The sequence below is a fragment of the Salvia splendens genome, chromosome 17, assembly GCF_004379255.2.
Source record: "Salvia splendens isolate huo1 chromosome 17, SspV2, whole genome shotgun sequence".
Lineage (NCBI taxonomy): Eukaryota > Viridiplantae > Streptophyta > Magnoliopsida > Lamiales > Lamiaceae > Salvia > Salvia splendens.
In genome coordinates, this window is record NC_056048.1 from 9,472,813 (window position 1) to 9,493,151 (window position 20,339).

General features: G+C 35.4%; 1 protein-coding gene across 1 annotated transcript; it reads left to right on the forward strand.

The window, feature by feature from the left end:
• Positions 1-19,419: 19,419 nt before the first annotated feature.
• Positions 19,420-20,115, forward strand: LOC121774280. The gene has a single exon (XM_042171181.1). The coding sequence runs from the start codon at positions 19,420-19,422 to the stop codon at positions 20,113-20,115; it is 696 nt and encodes a 231-aa protein (XP_042027115.1).
• Positions 20,116-20,339: the final 224 nt, after the last annotated feature.

A 20,339-nucleotide genomic window follows, 5' to 3' on the forward strand; every position in this document is an offset into this window, starting at 1 on the left:
CCAAAGTTGGACGTACATATATAAGGTGAAGAAAGAGGAGATCAAATTCAATATTCAAGACTAAAAAGAGAGTATGCAGAGTTCCTATAGAGCGATCCGTGGCTAAGTGTTCACAAATCATCTTGTACTATAATATTTGCTCTTGTTCTTGAGTTATCTTCATATTTTGCATTTGTATTGTTTGATTGATTGAAGCAACAAAGAGAACCCTTCTATCTATGGACGTGGGTTTTTACAGCCGAGCCACGTAAATTGCTTTAATTTGTTGTTTTGTGTTAGTCATTGCATTCAGTTTCACAGAGCACACAGTGCAGCGATAAATCTATTGAGTGGTTTTTGTGCACATGTGAAATCTTAATTTGTTGTGGGAATTTTGAAGTACATACCATGCAGGTAATTACCAACATGTCCAAGCACTTACCGAATAACCGTTGGTTTAGCTCGGAAGAATTGTCGCCAAAAAAAAAACTCCAAGACTTCGTTCAGTATCATGGAATCGGGTCTACAGAATTGGAATTGAATCCTTCAAATCACACTCCAGTGTTCGGTATTGCAACATCTTTAGACTTAGAATTGAATTATAATTATAATTCCTCTCAATTTCATAATTTGAATTACATATCAAAAGTAGTACTCCCTCCGTCCCACAATAAAATGGTGTTGGCACGGGTTTTAAGGAATGTAAAGAAAAGTTGGTTAGAATAGTTAGTGGAATGTGAGATCCACTTTTTTATATTAGTTTTATAATAAAATGTGAGTGGAGTGAGTTAGTAAAATGTGAGACCTACTTACCATTTATGGTAAAAAATGAAGTGTGACAATTATTGTGAGACAGAGGGGGAGTAGTATAAAATTGGGCACCTTCACTTACTACATACAAACACACTACACACAAGATGCATGTATGCATGTGCTGCGTATACAAACTTTGAATTATAATTCAATTCCTTCAGATTCAATTTTGTAGAATTGTACGTGTAATTCAATTTCAATTTCGTGTACCAAAGGAATCCCATGTAGTCAACAAGCTACTACATGGCCGAGAAATTTGCTAGCATATGTTGATTGTACTAGGCACAATTGGCGCAAAAAAAGGTGGGAAGTTTGGCCCCACGGTCGTCGGTATGTTTCGCAAGAAAAAAAATGGTGAATGTTTACTAAAACATATGTACCATTAGTCTCATATTTTATTCACAATAACTAGCAAAATGTTGCTCATATTTATTTACAAACACCGATCCACAACCAATACATTATGATCATAACACAATATCTTCGAATCAGTTGGTGTGGGACCCTAGCCACGTTTCGATGCACGCCACGTGGAAGGCGTGGCCGCATTTCTTAAGGAGGAGGCTGGCTCCGTCTTCGAACTCGCTCAGGCAGACCGAGCAATTGCTTGTTTCGATCAGTCCTTCTTCCCCTTTCTTGTAGCTAAGCTTCGGGATTGATTCTATCACGGGCTCCGGGAGCCCGGTAGTGCGGATAAGCCATATGGGGTGGTCAATCACATTCACGGGCCCGTGATCGAATTCTTGTGTACTGTTGTTGAAATGAGGTGCGGGCGGAGGAGAGATCAGCCGTCGCGACGCGTACTAGGAGAGGATGAGAAGAGCGGCGCCGGCGATCCCGAGGGAGAGGACTAATGCTGCCGGAATTGGATACTGAGACTCCATTTCTATGCTCTGTTTTGTGCTGAAATTAATCTACTCTGTTTTTGAAAAAGATAGGAGTGGTATTATTTAATAGTATAGAAATTATGGTAGAGAATGTGTGGAAGGAAATTTCGTTGTGATTTGGTATGTCAGAGTGATGCGAGTATTTCTATTATTATTAATAATTTGTTTAGATATTATAGGGATTTAGCATATCTTCTTTGTTTAGATATTATAGGGATTTAAAACATATCTTTTTGTATCCACACGTATTATAAATATGTGTGGAGTCTTCCATAATATTCAGTCGATCAATATATGAATTTATTCAATTGGCTCATTATCGTGTGCTTCAAGAAACTATCATCAACGCTGCCGACGAGAACCTCCCTCGCGCCCAGCACCCCCCTCGACCGACGTCATCGCCGACCCAAACCTCTTGGGCGCTCGAAGACTACGGTCTCTGTTTCTTGATTGTGAGGATTCCGACCGATTAAGGAAAGACATTCCTTAACAACTGGTGCTTTCATTGAGAGCTCATCCTCTGTCTTCGTCATCCATATTCCCCAAATAAATCATCAATATAAAAAAAATTCAGTCACAACAACTGGCCGATCACCTCCCACTGTCGAGCTTCACCGCCGCCGTTCAACGTCATCATGTTACGCAACTACACCGAAGTGGGGCGTTATGAACAACTATTCGATCAATTGGATGCCGCTATCTCCAGGTTGGAAACACGTTGTGAAAAAATCGAACGGCGTAGGACAAACTTGCTTGCGTCTAAAGCAACGTATGCACAGCAGGCGTGCTACGATTCCCGCAGAGAGATTCGCACTCGTCTACTGACGGGGCCACCGCCACAGTCGGCTCAAGACCTGCCGTACTATTCGCTGCCTCCCTGGGACCCTCCGGGCCATCGGCAACAGTTCGGTCGGGCCGCATATGAGCCGCTACCTGCTCGCCGAATGTCGCACCACCCTGGTCGCCGAAATCCAATGAGATTTCCCCCTATGAACAGCCGGAACCCTGCCGACGACAACACAACACATGTGCGTCCAATCAGCTTACCTGCAGGGAGACACAGGGACAACACACTTTCCGTGGGTACTCGGCATATGAACAGCCCCTGCCTAGTTGCTGGGATCCGCCGAGAAGGTGGCAGCCGCAGCGGAAATCATCCACACCCTACGGGGCGCCGACTTAAGGACCACCTACCTGCTAGGACTATCGCGTGCAACAAGGCTGCCAAGCATATGATCAACAACACCCCACATTAGGTCCATTGGAATTGAATGATCCGATTTCTGATTTTGCAACTATCGGTGACGGAGGGGGTGATTCCGTATTTTATCGTGATGATTATTGGGACTCTGATGAATGTGAAGGTGAAAAACGACCTTGCCATTATAGGAGACATAGTAATGAGCGAGATGAAAAGTTGTTCGATCTTAATGGGTTATTGAGGCAGCAAGATGGTGACTTTGCTCTTGAACATAAGAGAATAGAGTTGCTTACTTTCAACCTAAAGAACAGAGAAGAAGAGATCAACAAAAAATTTTCGGGGCTGCTCGAGAAAGAGGAAAACGATGAACCTCACCGATCTAGTTTAGAGGCGAAAGAAACAGATTTCAGTGTGTTGACTGCAGGAAAAAGAGAGAGAGCATGGAGATTCAGAGCCTTGTTGATGAGCACAAGGTTGGGTTTGAGATAAAACAACAGGACAATCAAGTAGAAACGGAAGATAAGCTAAGGTTGTTTGAGGATGAGCTTCCATTAAAAACGGAAGAATTGGTTACGAAAGGAGGGGCTCACACCAGTTTGCGAGCACTTGCTTGTGTCTATGTGGATGTGAATGTCAGTGATATTACAAGCATGAATCCTCGATTACCATCGCTCGACGCCGATGCAAGGTTGATTCCTCCGCGAAATAACACGTCGTGTTTGAGCATTCATTACTGTGTGGCAGAACTTTCCATTTTAGCGTTGAATTTGGACGACCACATTAGTCTACCTTTGTTGATTTTTTATGGAGGTGAAGAAGGGAGACGTTCAACTGTTCGGTGTGTGTTTGATCCAGGAGGAGTTGCCTCGCCGAAGCTTCTGATTTCAACTCTCCCTTTTGCTTCGTGGTTCCCACCTTGAGGACAAGGTGGATTTTAACCGTGGGGGAGTTGATACGAGTATTTCTATTATTATCAATTTGTTTAGATATTATAGGGATTTAGCATATCTTCTTTGTTTAGATATTATAGGGATTTAGCATATCTTTTTGTATCCACACGTATTATAAATATGTGTGGAGTCTTCCATAATATTCAGTCGATAAATATATGAATTTATTCAATTGGCTCATTATCGTGTGCTTCAAGAAACTATCATCAACGCTGCCGACGAGACCCTCCCTCGCGCCCAGCACCTCCCTCGACCGACGTCATCGCCGACCCAAACCTCTTGGGCGCTCGACGACTACGGTCTCTGTTTCTTGATTGTGAGGTTTCCGACCGATTAAGGAAAGACATTCCTTAACACAGAGTAAATTTGATGTTGTGTTTGTAACGCGTTGCGTATACAATGGGGTGCAATGACTCCAATGTCGTGGTTTATGCTCGTAAATATTTTGTTCCGTTACTGCACGTTATTTATGTATGGGTTTTTCTTTTTTTTTTTGACTTCAATGTGTACCGAACTCACCTTTGGCGGAATCCAATAATCTTGCTCGATGTCGATATTCTCTTAGTGGGTGACGGGGTTGGAACCCACCACAATTTTACGATGCCAACTGTGCTACGACCCGTTAGTTATATTTCAGTATTTAGTTTTATATTGAGTACTGTACTAGATAAATAAAATTGATACTACATCTGTCTATTTAAAATAATATCATGTCTAGATGATACGGATTTGAATAGGAAATTGGTCCAATATGAAAAATAACATGGTAAAATGAGTAAAGTAGGAGAAATAATGTGATAAAACTTAAAGCATGAGATAAAAAGAGAAAATGTGGATAAAATATGAAAAAGAAAATTAAAAAATGAATAATAAATTGGGAGTAACTTTTCACTTTTATGACAGTAATTTTAGTGGATAGACGAAAATAGAAAAGATGAAATTTTTTTAAACAATGGATATAATAAAATATGGTTGATTTATATTGATTATTTAATTTCGTGTTTGGTTATGCTTAAAATGCAAATAAAAGTTTAAGAAAATTTTACTGGAAAGGTTATTACAGATTTTAAGAAAATTTTACTGGAATTTCTACCATGTTCTTAGTCGGTTGGACTAATTAAGCTTTGTGATTTATTGCGACTTTGAAATACAAATTTTAATTATGATAATGGAATTCATTAACATTCTTTAAAGATTTTAATAAAATTGATTGATTTAATTAAGACACAAGTTTTGAATGAAGTCAATCCTAGTCTCCTTCGTTCTCTAACCAAAATCAATAAATACTCCTTAAATTTGAAGGAGAACTAAATCACGATACATTCATAGAGCATGAAAGTAGGGGGGAATTATATTGCTAATTTTAAGTTGCTAATTCTGCTAACTTAATGCAGTGTATTGAAATGTCAACACGATAATATTAAAATGTCAACACAATATATTGAAATGTCAATAAAGTTATGTGTTGACATATTAATGCCATCGTGTTAATAATATTAATACATTGCGTTGCAGAGTTAGCAATTGATCACATCCTCTATCAAAATATATAGTATATTATATTAGACGTATACTAGATATATATCTGACAATACACATGAGAATAAAATATGTGAAAATTCCATCTCCTAAAGAAGATATAAATGGATCCATGTCCTAATAAGGCATCGAGGATCGAATTTACATAGTAATTTCCAAGCTTTCTAGAAATTCCCAAGCTGATATTTTTCTTCTACTAGATTTAGAGCTTTGATAATTTACTACTCACGCTATATTCAAAACTCTTGAGATTTGTAATGAAAACCCTCACATAATTCCTTTTTTCACGCATTATAATTGAAAATCAATTGAAAATAATGTATTTTCATTTTTTTTCTTTGATATCACAAGAACAATTTTCTTACAATGGTTGCATGGCATCCCACAAAATCTATTCACCCAAAGAGTCTTTCAATAAATTGGACCAATATTAACTTTGGCACAATCCTCATTGAATTTCAAATGAACGTGATCCGGTCTTATGATTTGATTTCTTTAATCACTAATGTTGTTCTTGTAAAAGGTTGAAACCCAATCCCAAAAGCACCCCCTAATTCTTCCGACAGTATTATAAGGGGTATTCAATCAGGGTACAAAGTGGCCCGCTAAAAGGGAGGATCATAACTCACTGTCTTGCCTAGGGCCGGGGAAAAATACCGAAAAAATGTATATCGCTCGTATCGTATTGAAAAATGTCAAAAAATTATCGAATTTTCGGTATATTGTAATTTTCAATACGATACAATACCGTATCGTAAGTTTTGAATACGATAACGATATGAATTTCCTAATACCGCGATATATCGTTTTATATCGAATATACGATATATATCAATATTTCCGGTATACAGAATTATATTCAAAATAAATACATATTGAATTATCGATATATACCGTATATATCGAAATATATTGAAATTTCAATACGATATTGAAGTATCGATCATTGATACATCGTTTTGAACGGTATACCGAATTTCGGTACGATATATCGAAATATCGATACGATAATGATATTGATATTATCCATATCGAAAGTTCGATATATCGAAATTCGATATATCAAAACTTTCGATACGATAACGATATGAAATTCTTTCATACCGATATTTTCGCTATGATACACGATACAACATTTTCGACACGATATATCGTAACGACCCACCCCTAGTCCTGCCAGAAGTCAACCTCTGAAGGTGTTCAATCACTAATGTTGTTTCTCCATTATCGTGCAGTTGTTCCTCAACAAAATTGTGTACGGCATATAGTACCACCCTACTTTAGGATAAAACCTGAAGATATCTTTATATTGAATCCACGGCTTTTTAATTCATGTTTATCTTGTAAGTTGTGGAATTTCATAATTCACATTTTGAATAGTATTATTTCCGTCCCACAAAAGATGTCACACTTATGGGATGACACGAGATTTTAGGGGGTTTTGTTTTATATGTTAAATAGAAAGAGAAAATATAATTTTTATATTTATGTGAGAGATAACTTTTTCAAAAAATTAATGTGACATCTTTTATTGGATAAACTAAAAAGGAAAGTGTGACTATTATGGGACGGAGGGAGTTCTTTTTTAACTGTGATTAAAAAGAAATTGCCTGCGGCCCATGCAATAAAGAAAGAGGCGAGCCAGAATGAATTGGACTGTGCGGACTGTTCGTTATTGGGCTTAAGTCTCCAAAACCATCGAGCTCTTACATTAGTTTTATCACCTAATTCTGAGGTCTGAACTCATAATTGATTTGAGTTAATATTCACCAATTACATAAATCGAACCTAACAAATTATGCTTCATTTTAATATTTTGTTCTTTTATTAGCTACAATTTATTTCATTCTTAATTTGCACTATGGACCTTTTTGCCGCAAAAAGAACTCGTCGTAAACTATGTAGTTATTGTAGCATATCAAAATATTCCTGCTGGGAGACTTTAGGCCTTAATCCGCAAGCCCGGTCGAGCAGGATTAGTCAGATTCCGTCAAAAGGAGGATTCGGTACACCTGTGGTTAAACCAAAAAAAAAATATTCTAAGTACTAACACTCATTTTTAGATTCAAACACGTCTTTGGTGTACTTTTAATTTTGTGTGTGTAAATTTAAATATTCCTTATTAGTACAAATATCAAATGGGTCCACTCTTAGAATCAATGTTGTGAGTAGGCTAGTTCAAATTAAAATAATCTCCCACTACACTTCTCTGCCACATTCCTACATTCTACGGTAATCCAGCTTTCATTTGAACACAATGGCGAGCTCGCAGCGATCCGGTGGAAGCAACTGGATGTCAGGCAACAATGGAGGTGGGGGTAATTATAATATTTGCTGTTGTTTATTTTCAAATCGGTGTGTGTCATTCCAAGTGGACTGAATACGTTCGTATATGCAAAATGCATGTTACATTATAAGTAGGTTTCCCCACAAGTGGGCGGAAGCAGGGGAAGTCGGACCAGACAGGTCGTAGCTGGACTGAAGCAGAGGAGCTGTGAAGCCGGACCTCCAGAAGTCAAATTTCACTACTTTGATCTTTTTGTGGTGTGCAAGAATTGACAAGAACATGGCAACTTGTTCTTCTATCTTCACATACTTACCATCAACTAACTCCCCTGTTTGGCGTAGAAGAAAGCACAATCGTCCAAATGTCTTGATGGTTTGTATCCCCTACTCTGCAACTCGCAGCGCAGAACCCCCAATTCCGATGGCTAAAATGGATATTCATAGAAAATGATATGACGAAAACAATAAGATAGTGGGGTAAAAAATTTGTAAGATAATTACAAAATGTTTACCAACAGGTTCGATCGCCGGAAATCACCTCCTTACTCTCCAAGTTTGGAAATTGCAGATTAGAGGGGCACGGTTGGCATTTTGCTCCTTAATCCTGGTGGAGGCGGTGACTAGGGTTTAAAGTCCATCAAAAATTGATGGACTATTTTTGCCCATTTTTTCAAACCCAACAGTGAATAAAACAGGGTCATAAGTAATAAACCCCGGATCTTTAGGAAAGCAGCAGAAAGTTATCAAACGATGGATTATGGTGGGACCCTCACACTTTAACCTGGGTTTATGAAGCAATAAAACGGGATATATGGAAAATATTTATTTTTAAACAAATTAAATTCAGACTAGTTTCTTAATATAATTAAGAAGCCAATTTTGACAGTAGTAATAAATTTTGGAAGTCTAACCTAGTGTACTGTGCTTGTATATATAGAATTATAGATACGAATGCAATCTCTACAACAAAAATATAGCGTGTGATAATTTGATTAAGGCCTACTAGCTAGTTTAAATATGAGGATTAATATTGTTTTTTTTAAATCGATTTTCAAATATGAAAGCAAAAGTTAATATGAGACGATCCTAGGTCTACTTTTTACCCAACTCTTTTTTGGAATGAAACGATTTTTGTTGTTTTTAAACCACACATGTATGTCTGTAAATTATTAACATAAGCTATTGGGTGTGCCATGTGGTAGGTAACTTAATAACCATATTCTATATAAAGTCTATTTAACTCTAGCGTTCTAGAACGATAATTACATGTTGGATATATATTGTGAGTTAGTAACATTCTCTTTCCTATATAAAACAATTAAATTCATGAGTTACACACTTACAAAATAAATTCTTATCATAACATAGAGTATTTACCTATTTTATATGGGTCATGATTTTGAGATATAATGTATTTACCAAAATAGGGTTTAATTAGTAATTTTTAATTTTTTAAAAGTTTTGATTAATTTTTAAATTTAAGTATTTTATTTATTACCTTCTTACCATCTACACATATTTAAATAAAAACTATAATATGATTTGAATTTTTAATTTAAAAATCGTTCACACGATCAATATGATTTATTATTAACAGAACAAGAACAATTAAAAAAGATACTTTCTTCAAATGATAAACATGTTTAACTAATTTTTATATGTTTTTAACCCTCTAATAAATCATTCATAAGTTAATATGCTTTTATTTTTTAACTGACTCGCGAATGTTGATGCTTTGAACAATTACTTGCTATTATTATCTTTTTATGAAAATAAATAGTTTGGATAGTAAAAAGTTACTTACTTTATTTTTTTATTAATAAAATTTGATAAGATCATTTTTTTATCAAAAAAACGGTGAGGTTAATTGCTTTGATATTGTATTAATTTCTACAAAATCAAATTTCTCTAAATTTTGGTTTGCACACTATTTTCAAAACATGTATACTACTTTTAATGTTCATAAATTTGGCATATAGATTTTAAAAACTTCTTCCGTGAATTTGACTATAAAACGATTTTTTCTGCACAATTAAAAAATGATAATAACATATTATGAAGGTGGAAAGTCAAGTTTATGTTTGAGTCAAGTAATTTTCAAAATAAAGCAACTAATCTTATAGCTCTTCGACGTGTAAGAAGTGATAATTTAGTGAATTGTTTCATCTACAATATTATATTGTTACAGAAAGCATTTTATTGGATAATGATATGAGTTCGTTAATTCTCATATTTCTTGGTTCCGATTTAGATATTTGGACGTTGTAATGAAACCTAACATGTGCCGATTGTTCCAATTCAGCACGACCAAAAAAAACATTGCTATCAACAACCGTGACCTAGCTAGCAAGTGTGCAAATATGTTAATATGAATCTTGAATTCTTGGATTTCCTAAGAAGGCTGTCGTGAATAAGAGATTTTGCATGAGACATTGAAAGTTTTTTAAACTAATTCAAAAACGATTTATAAAGGTTATGACAGATCATGATATATTGACTTTTACCATCTAAAATTTTAAACTGGCGAAAGTCGGCAACTAAACAACTATGCCATAGCTGGAGAGCAATGCCTACAAATTAGGGATTCTTGCCTCAATTTTGTTGGCCTAGTTTAATTTATTAGTTTAGCATGTTTGGCTACTTCAGTTCACATCGAAGGAAAGCAATGGCGGATCCAGGATTTTTGGTTCGGGATACGAAAAAATAGTGAATTGGATTTTTAAAATTTCCACCAATCTTTTATATTCTCTTTAATACATTTTAATCATCATAATATATAGTAGGAGTGTCATTTTAGAATTAAGAAATTTTATTATAGAAATAAATGAGTTGGGTTTAGTATTATTATTTGGATAGCTTTCACTAACTAAAACGAATCGTCTGAAATTTATGTATGATAAAAAGGATATAATTTTTTAAATGAATTAGGAACTGAAAATATAAAACTCTATATTAAATTAAAATAATGTACAAAGAAGTGAAAGAAAAGAACATTAAGAAATGATTAAAAAAAGTTCAATGTATTAGAACAAAATTAAAAAACGTAATCAATAAAAAAACTATATGTATTAGAAATAGAAAAGTTAAAAGAGTTAAATATTGTAATTATAATGCTTTATAGGAAAATAAATGCTTAAAAGAGTTACAAAAACAAATCCATTAAAGGATAAATAAATGCTAATAATAGCTAAAAAGCATAATCCGTTACAGATTAAACAAATGCACAAAATTCAAGATCAAAATTAAAAGACAAAAATTGCTTCCGCTAGCAATCGAAGCGTGTTCTCCACATCGAATAAGTGTAATTTCACCACTGCGCTACTAATCAAATTGGAATTTGGGGTACAATTGTACCCTTTTGTATTGAATTGGATCCGCCACTGAATGAAAGTGAGATGTGCTAGAGAATTTTCAAAAGCTAAATAAGATTGTGATAGGTTCTTGACCTATCGAGCCTGACCACCACGGGTTGAACGAACAAATAGAAGAAAAGATAAACCTAGTTGAGGTGCTAGGGGGCGATTTCCGCCACAACCGAGAATGAGAATAAGTTTATACTTTATTTCTCAATTGAATGAAAATACGATAGAATTCTATTATATAGAATTCTATTATATAGAATTCTAAACCCTAATACAAGTCTTGCTAATAAAAAAGATAATTAAAATAAAAGATTAAAAAAGATATGGAAAATAACTAAAGATAAGTAACTAAAATAAGAGATATGTTAAACCAAATAAAATTAGAAAATATATATTGGATATGATTTTCGGTGAGATTTGCAAGATCAAGGACCCTACCAGATTGTCATGGAAATTTGACGCGAAAATATATATATATATACGGGACGAACATGGAAATTTAACGCGAAAATATATATTTATATATATATATAGTAGTGATCAAGATATAACTAATCTTAAGTGTATAACTAGAGAACAAATCTCAGCCACACATCTTAATGGAACAAATATTATTTATTTTAATAATACAAAATAGGCCAAGGGTATTTTTGGAAATTACATTATCAAATTTAAATGAACTTATGCAGCCAAGTGCGACAAGGCCAAGGCCGCCAGCTCCTCTGCCGACCTCCTCTGCGCCGCCTCCGAGTACGGCAAGCTTGACTCCACCCAGCTCTTTTATGTGGTGATCGTGGATCCGATTGATTGATAATTTCTGAGGAGGAAAGAGCTCTAACCGACGCATCGATCGGCTGATCGACGGCGCGGCAGATACTGATTCCGGCTAGATCTCTCTCGTTTTCCAACAGCCCGGAGATGTACTCCGCGGCGTCCGATGCCTGAGAATCGAAGTTCGATGAGTATTTCGGCGAGAAATATCCTCCACCGGAGGAGATAATACTACTGGAGGCCTCGCCGCAGAGGAGGTCGGAGAAGCAGTCTGAGCACGACGACAGTGACATGGCGAAATCGAGCGCCGAAGACGACTCGTCATTCCCTTCGAATCATATTTTGTAGAAATTGAGCTTTGTATCGCCGGATTGGACGGTTTATCCGCCGGAAAACGTGAGTCAGAGAGAGGATAGGTGAGTGAAGAAGAGAGAGTGGGAGAGGGAAAGACTGTAGGTTTTGGTCAGTGGAGACTTGAGATTCACTAAACATTTGATGCTTTCAATATATAAATAGCTAAATATTAACAATCACTCTTATTCTGATTTTACTTCACTCTTGTTTACAAAACACATCACTCTTATTCTGATTTTACTTCACTCTTGTTTACAAAACACATCACTCTTATTCTGATTTTACTTCACTATTGTTTACAAAACGCATCACTCTTATCGTGATTTTACTTCACTCTTGTTTACAAAACACATCACTCTTATTCTGATTTTACTTCACTCTTGTTTACAAAACACATCATTCTTATTCTGATTTTACTTCACTCTTGTTTACAAAACACATCAATCTTATTCTGATTTTACTTCACTCTTGTTTACAAAACACATCACTCTTATTCTGATTTTACTTCACTCTTATTTACAAAACACATCACTCTTATTCTGATTTTACTTCACTATTGTTTACAAAACACATCACTCTTATTCTGATTTTACTTCACTCTTGTTTACAAAACACATCACTCTTATTCTGATTTTACTTCACTCGTATTTACAAAACACATCACTCTTATTCTGATTTTACTTCACTCTTGTTTACAAAACACATCACTCTTATTCTGATTTTATTTCACTCTTGTTTACAAAACACAAAGAACAACACATAAATATGAAGTGATCTAATTCAAAACTCAAGCACCATCAAGATTCAAGAAATCAAATTCTCATAATAGTAGTGATAAAAAAATAAATCCCACTGCAGCAAACACAAAATTGAAGCAAATTAAGTGCATTATTTAGCAACAATTATCCAAAACTGAAACTCTAATCAACAAAAATCAATAATTTCTGTGAGCATGGAAGTAGAATATGACAGCAGCAGCAGTGGCAATGGCTGTGACCATCCACCTCCTCCTTCCACCGCCGATCTCCCTAATCACCATCTCCTTCTCATCAAAGCACCTCTGCATTTCCTCCTCCGCCAAATCTTCGGATTCTAATTTCTCCACAATCCTTTCCAAAACTTGGATTCGCTCATCTCTAGCATCCAATTCCACCATCAGTGACGCATTTTTCCTCCAATTCAGCGTCCGATTCCTGCAGAACGTGACGGCGACGCCAACGGCGACGAGAAGGTTGAATCGTGCGAATTTTGCAGAAGAGAGAAGAGAAGGTTGAATCGCGCGACGAGGTTGAATCTCCTGCCGCCGTTGCGACGACGGCGGGTACAAGGCGGCGATGAAGATGGAGAAGAGGAGAAGAGGAGATGAATTCAATTAGCCGACGTAACCTATTTTTGGCTATGCAATGACCATTATACCCCCACCTTGTTATTATGGAGTAAATTTGTAATTGAGGGAACTAATTTCTCCTTAAATTCGAAAATTACATATATTAATAATAGCCCTTGATTTTCTTGATCTTGTGGATGTGATTTGTTCTCTAGTTATAGGTTTAAGGGGCTCTTGCCCTAGATCACTACTATATATATATATATATATATATATATATATATATATATATATATATATATATATATATATATATATATATGGTTGCGTTAGTGTGCTAACTAATTTACAGTAATAACTAATAACTTTCAATATTGTGTATTAAAATTATCAACACAAAGACATAATTTATCAACACAAGAAAGATTGATAAATTTATGTCTTTGTGTTGATATTTAGTTATTAGTTATTACTATAAAAAGTTAGTATTTGATCACACATCTTTAAGTGATGTGTTCCACGGTTAAGTGATGTTTCTGTGATATATGCGTATAGTGATCTATTTTCTTCATATCAGTGAAGTAAAAACATGCTTACAGTGATGTTTTCCACGGTTAAGTGATGTTTTTGTGATATATGCGTATAGTGATCTATTTTGTTTACATCATTGAAGTAAAAACATGCTTAGAGTGATGTGTTCCACGGTTAAGTGATGTTTCTGTGATATATGCGTATAGTGATCTATTTTGTTCACATCAGTGAAGTAAAAACATGCTTAGAGTGATGTGTTCCACGGTTAAGTGATGTTTCTGTGATATATGCGTATAGTGATCTATTTTCTTCATATCAGTGAAGTAAAAACATGCTTAGAGTGATGTTGTTACTTTGTCAAGTGGTTTTTAGATTGATTAATGGTGAATTTGGAAAGTGAATTTGATTAATTTTTAATACTAGTATTCTTTAATTCATAAGTGGAGATAGTAAAATAGTAAACACATTTTATCTCTAATTTTGTTCTCAATATGTAATTTCACAAAGTGTAAATGGAGATGTGAATAAATAAATAAAAAGGTGAATAGAAAGAGACGGCAAATGTCCATTTCCAGTCCTTGCCGATGTTTGACTCGCCGCTACAGGAACTTGGTGGTGGAGGAGGTGGACCCTACACATGAATTCATTCCACTCCTATCATCATATTTAAAAGTTTGTCATCCTCATTTTACTGCTGCAATAAATAACTACTAAAAACAACAATTCAAATTTCAATATTCATCCTTGTCTCACCAGCCCAGCTCCACCGTCCATCTCTCTAAATTCTAATTCTCTCTCTCTCTCTATAAAATCTGTTGTCTTCTGATTTTGCATGATTGTGCCTGATCGATGATTGTGGAGCTCGCGATTTGGTGGTGCATAAATTTGGGGATTCTTCAGCGCGTTTTGTTTTTACGAAATGGAGAATATTGAGACTTTGCTGGCTGCTGTAGCAACTCAGCAAGGGTTTGGCTACGACGATGAGGTGGGGAATTCCGCTGCATTGGCGGCGAGTCGACCGGTTCCGGCTCCAGGGCGGGGGGAAGCGGAGGAGAGGGGCTACAGATGGGGAGGTAGCCGTGAGAGGCAGGCAAGTTGGAGGAGGGTGTCGCCGGAGAGGAGGTGCAAGCTACTCCGCCACCTCTTTTGTGAGAGAAGGAGAGAGTGTGGGTTTGTGTGTGAGCGTGAATAGTGTGTGTATAAGAAAATATGAGAATAAAGTTCATTTCCTAAAATACCCCTATGCATTTTTTATTAACTAAAAATGTTTACTTATTTTGGTCATTGGATTAAGATAATGAGTGGTTGAGATTTGTTCACTAGTTATACACTTAATATTAGTTATACTTTGATCATCTTCCTATATATATATATATATATATATATATATATATATATATATATAGGGTTGTGATCAATGTCGAACCAATTTTAAAGACCGAACTAAAGACCAAATCTGGGCCATTAGATCTAGTTTTTTTGATGAGATGTGCTGCTGTGTAAATTTTTTGGTCTTCATTACAAGCCCATTTTACTTCATTGTATAGGTTTATTACTTCATTCCGTACGTAATACCTTGAAACTACAACATATTTATACTTTCTTCCAGTAGGTTTTGAAATGATTCAACATATGTTTCATTTGAATTCATTGACCTGAGTTTTTACTTTATTTACATTAAAAAATGCAATTTATTCAAGTGCGTTTATTACTTCATTTAGAAACGTTATTACTTCATTGGATAAGGTTTTTACTTCATTCCAGTAGGACTTCACATACTTCATTCCAATAATTTATTGCATCATTCCATGTGTTTATTACACCATATCAGCGTTGTGGTGGTGGTGATAGATATTGTAGAGAGAAAGAACGGCACGCGACGGCAAAATCGCATTTACGTACTGGAATGAAGTAATAATCCTTCTGGAATGAAGTAAAAACCTACTGGAATGAAGTAAGGACCTACTGGAATGAAGTTAAATCTTTGTAACATGTTTGTATGACTTATTTACCTTTGGGTGAATTAAAATAGGCTCGTGATGAAGGCGAAAATAAATGATAAATTTGTGCCTCTCATCCATAAAAAACTAGATAAAAAACCCTAATTTGGTATGGTTCGGTGGTTCGATCTTTAAGAGTGGATTTGTGAATAATGGGACTATATATATATATATATATATATATATATATATATATATATATATATATATATATATAGTCGTGATCATATGATAACCCATAAATATCGTAATAACCCTATAACCAAATCTGGACCACACATATTTCTAATCATGCGGTAGAGATTCAAACTTAGATTTACTTCATAAAAAAAAAGAGCGGGGTAAAACTGTCATTTCTCTCATTTAATTTCTGAATTTTGCCAAATATCAGGTAAAATGATTAAAATTATAGGTTTATTGCATAGAATGATAGTCTTGAGATTCAAACTTAGATTTACTTCATAAAAAAAAGCGCGGGGGTAAAACTTTCATTTCCCTCATTTAATTTCTGAATTTCGCCAAATATCACGTAAAATGATAAAATGATAAAATGATAGGTTTATTGCATAGAATGATAGTTTTGCCGGATAGAATGATACTCTGAGTTGATAAAATGATACTTTTGACTGACTGATAAAACGATAAAATGATAGGTTTATTGCATATAATGATAGTTTTACCGGATAGAATGATACTCTGAGTTTATAAAATGATACTTTTGACGGACTGATAAAATGATAGGTTTATTGCATAGAATGATAGTTTTGCCGGATAGAATGATACTCTGAGTTGATAAAATGATACTTTTAGCTTATAAATGTTAGGTTTATTGCATAAAATGATAATTTTGCCGGATAGAATGATACTTTCAGCCGATAGAATGATAGTTTTGCCGGGTAGAATGATACTTTCAGCCGATAGAATGATATGTATTTTTGGTGTATAAAATGACATTTTTGTTTAATAAAATGATACTTTTACCTGATAAAATGATAATCTAACCGGATAAAATGACAGTAACCTTATAAAAATGATAGTTTAGCTGAAGAAATTGCATATAAGCTGATAAAATGATACTTTAACGTGACAAAATGACATAAAACTGATAAAATGATAGTTTTGCCGGATAGAATGATACTTTCAGCCGATAGAATGATAGTTTTGCCGGGTAGAATGATACTTTTAGCCAATAGAATGATAGGTATTTTTGGTGTATAAAATGACATTTTTGTTTAATAAAATGATACTTGTACTTGATAAAATTATAATCTAAGCGGATAAAATGACAGTAACCTTATAAAAATGATACTCTGAGTTGATAAAATGATACGTTTACTGCTTTGTAGGTTTGTATATTATGTATTGTGCCGATTATATTAGGTTTATTGCATAGAATGATAATTTTACCGGATAGAATGATACTCTGAGTTGATAAAATGATACTTTTGACTGACTGATAAAATGATAAAATGATATATGTTAGGTTTATTGCATAGAATGATAGTTTTTCCGGATAGAATGATACTCTGAGTTGATAAAATGATACTTTTGACTGACTGATAAAATGATAAATTATAGGTTTATTGCATAGAATGATAGTTTTGCCGGATAGAATGATACTCTGAGTTGACAAAATGATACTTTTGACTGACTGATAAAATGATACTTTTGACTGACTGATAAAATGATAAAATGAGCGAAATTCAGAAATTAAATGAGCGAAATTTGGATACGTAAATTTTATCATGAGCGAAATGACATATTTACCCCCGCGCTTTTTTTTATGAAGTAAATCTAAGTTTGAATCTAGACCACGTGATTTTAAAAATGTGTGGTCCAGATTTAGTTATAGGGTTATTACGGAAATTGGGGTTATCATTATAATGCACCCCTATATAGATATATAGGGGATCGTTATTCTCCTATTCATCTCTTAGATCATTTATTCTTCTTAATATGGGCCGTTAGATCTCATTCATCAACGGTCCAGATGATCTGCATTATTACACTATAATGGTGCATTATTAGTCGGTGTGCATTATTCAACTGAAAATCTGCATTATTAAATGACACGTGGCACCAATCTAACCGTCGGATGACAAAATCGTGGGGCTGAGATTAAAAAGAACAAAGAACAAAAGATACAAAAAAAGGAAATGAATACATCCATATATATATATATGTGTGTGTGTGTGTGTCTATTTAAAATGTTAGACGCTTTGCTAACCCTGATTTTCTATAGTCGAACGAATAGTTATATGTCTATTTAAAATAATACTTCCTCTGTGCGTCATTAAGAGTCTCATTTCTTGGAGGCACGGGTTTTAAGAAATATTAGGAAAAGTGGGTGGAAAAAAGTTAGTGGAATATGAGTCCCACTTATATATATTACTTTTAAATGAAATGTGAGTGGAATGAGTTAGTGCAATGTGAGACTCTAATACCATTTATGGTAAAAGTGAACCGTAACTCCTATTCGCGGACAGACTAAAATAGAAAAACGGGACTCTTATTCGGCGACAGAGGGAGTATATTATAGTACTCCCTCCGTCCAATAATAGATGACACACTTGGATAATGGCACGAGATTTTAGGAGATGTTGTTTTGTGTGTTGAGTAGAGAGAGAAAATAATATATTTATATTAATGTGAGAGAAAATTGTTTCGAAAAAAAGAAATGTGACATATTTTGTTGGATAAACTAAAAAAAAGTGTGGCATCTATTATGGGACGGAGGAAGTACAAAATATTATACCTATAATGATATATGGAGTATTATTTTTTTATTTTTTTTCTTTTATTTTTTATTTCTCATTTTGTCATTTTCAAAATTTAGTAAGGGTTTTGGAATGATTTCAAAATTTTCGATGAAAACAACAGTAGAAATAATTAATACAGTAAAATAAACTACTACTATGGCAGGGACTTAAGCGCCCCTATATCCCTAAAGGCTGTGACTGCAATTGCATACATATGTAAATGAAGTTTTTTAATGTTACATTAATTCACATATTTTTTAAAAAGAATAGGCTCATGCTATGTTGTTTTAAACGTAGGTTATATTTTAAAAGATTTACCTTAAAGCATCCACAATGGTTGCGCAATCGGGCGCCCGATCGCACGAGATCGGGCTCGGGTGAGATCGGGCGTCCATTGTAGGCGCCCGATCTGTGGCTGCAGATTGGGTACCCATGCAACGTGACGCCCGATCGCGCCTGAGGACGAGTGACGCGTTTTGACGCATTTTTTATTTTTTTTAATTTCTATCTATAAATATACCTTATTTTCACTCATTTCTCACACAACTCTCACACATCTCTCAACCCTCACACAATAGCTCTCCAATCAAACATCTCTCTTTCACTCACTTTTCCAATATGTTTCCCTGAGAAGATATAAGTCGGGCTATGGAACGCGCAATGTTTGCTTTCAGGAACCAGATTCTCGGAGATATATGTGCAATACAGGAGCAAGAGCAAGCCGAAGAGCAGGTCCCGAGGCCCATCCGTCGCCGGACGTCCGTCTACCGAGAGCATGGAGTAGCTCATCAACGTCTATTTGAAGACTACTTCGCCGATGAGCCACGGTGGGGACCGACGGTTTTTTCGCCGAGTCTCCGCATTGTTCACGCGATGGAGGCCCCGCGACGAGTACTTCCAGCAGCGGCAAGATGCGGCCAACAGAATCGGTCTATCCCCGCTTACGAAGTACATGGTTGCGCTTCGTCAGTTGGCCTATGGCACTACAACGGACATGTTCGACGAATATCTTCACGTCAGCGATACAACTGGGGGGAGTGTCTGGCAAAATTTTATGAGGGTGTGGTTGACGCCTTCAGGGCAACATATTTGCGCAAGCCGAATGCTGAAGATTGCCAGTTCCTGATGAGGATGCACGATAGGGTGCACGACTCTACTGGAATGTTAGGGAGCATTGACTGTATGCACTGGGAGTGGAAAAATTGTCTGGCAGAGTGGAGAGGCCAATTCACCAGTGGGTATAAGGGTACCCACACGACGATTATCCTTGAAGCCATCGTTGGCCACCGTCTTTGGATCTGGCAAGCTCACTTTGGTGTGGCGATTAGTCCGACGATGAAGCTGAATCGAGGGTAGGTCATGCAATCCCGCCGGTCATGCGCAACCGGCAATCCCATCTTCGACTCATGAACGACATGGTTGAAGAAGTTTGGGCATGTAGGGGTCGTTCAAATTGTACATTTTTTAAGTATTTCCGTTGTAATTTTATTTTTTAATTATGTAATGTATTGTTTTGCTAGTTCTTTATTTTAATATCTAATTTTGCTATTTATAATATGTAAACAAAATTAAAATTGAAA

Excerpts from the sequence above, each read along its gene's own strand:
- LOC121774280 (XM_042171181.1), top strand. The coding sequence starts at position 19,420 with ATGTTTGCTTTCAGGAACCAGATTCTCGGAGATATATGTGCAATACAG.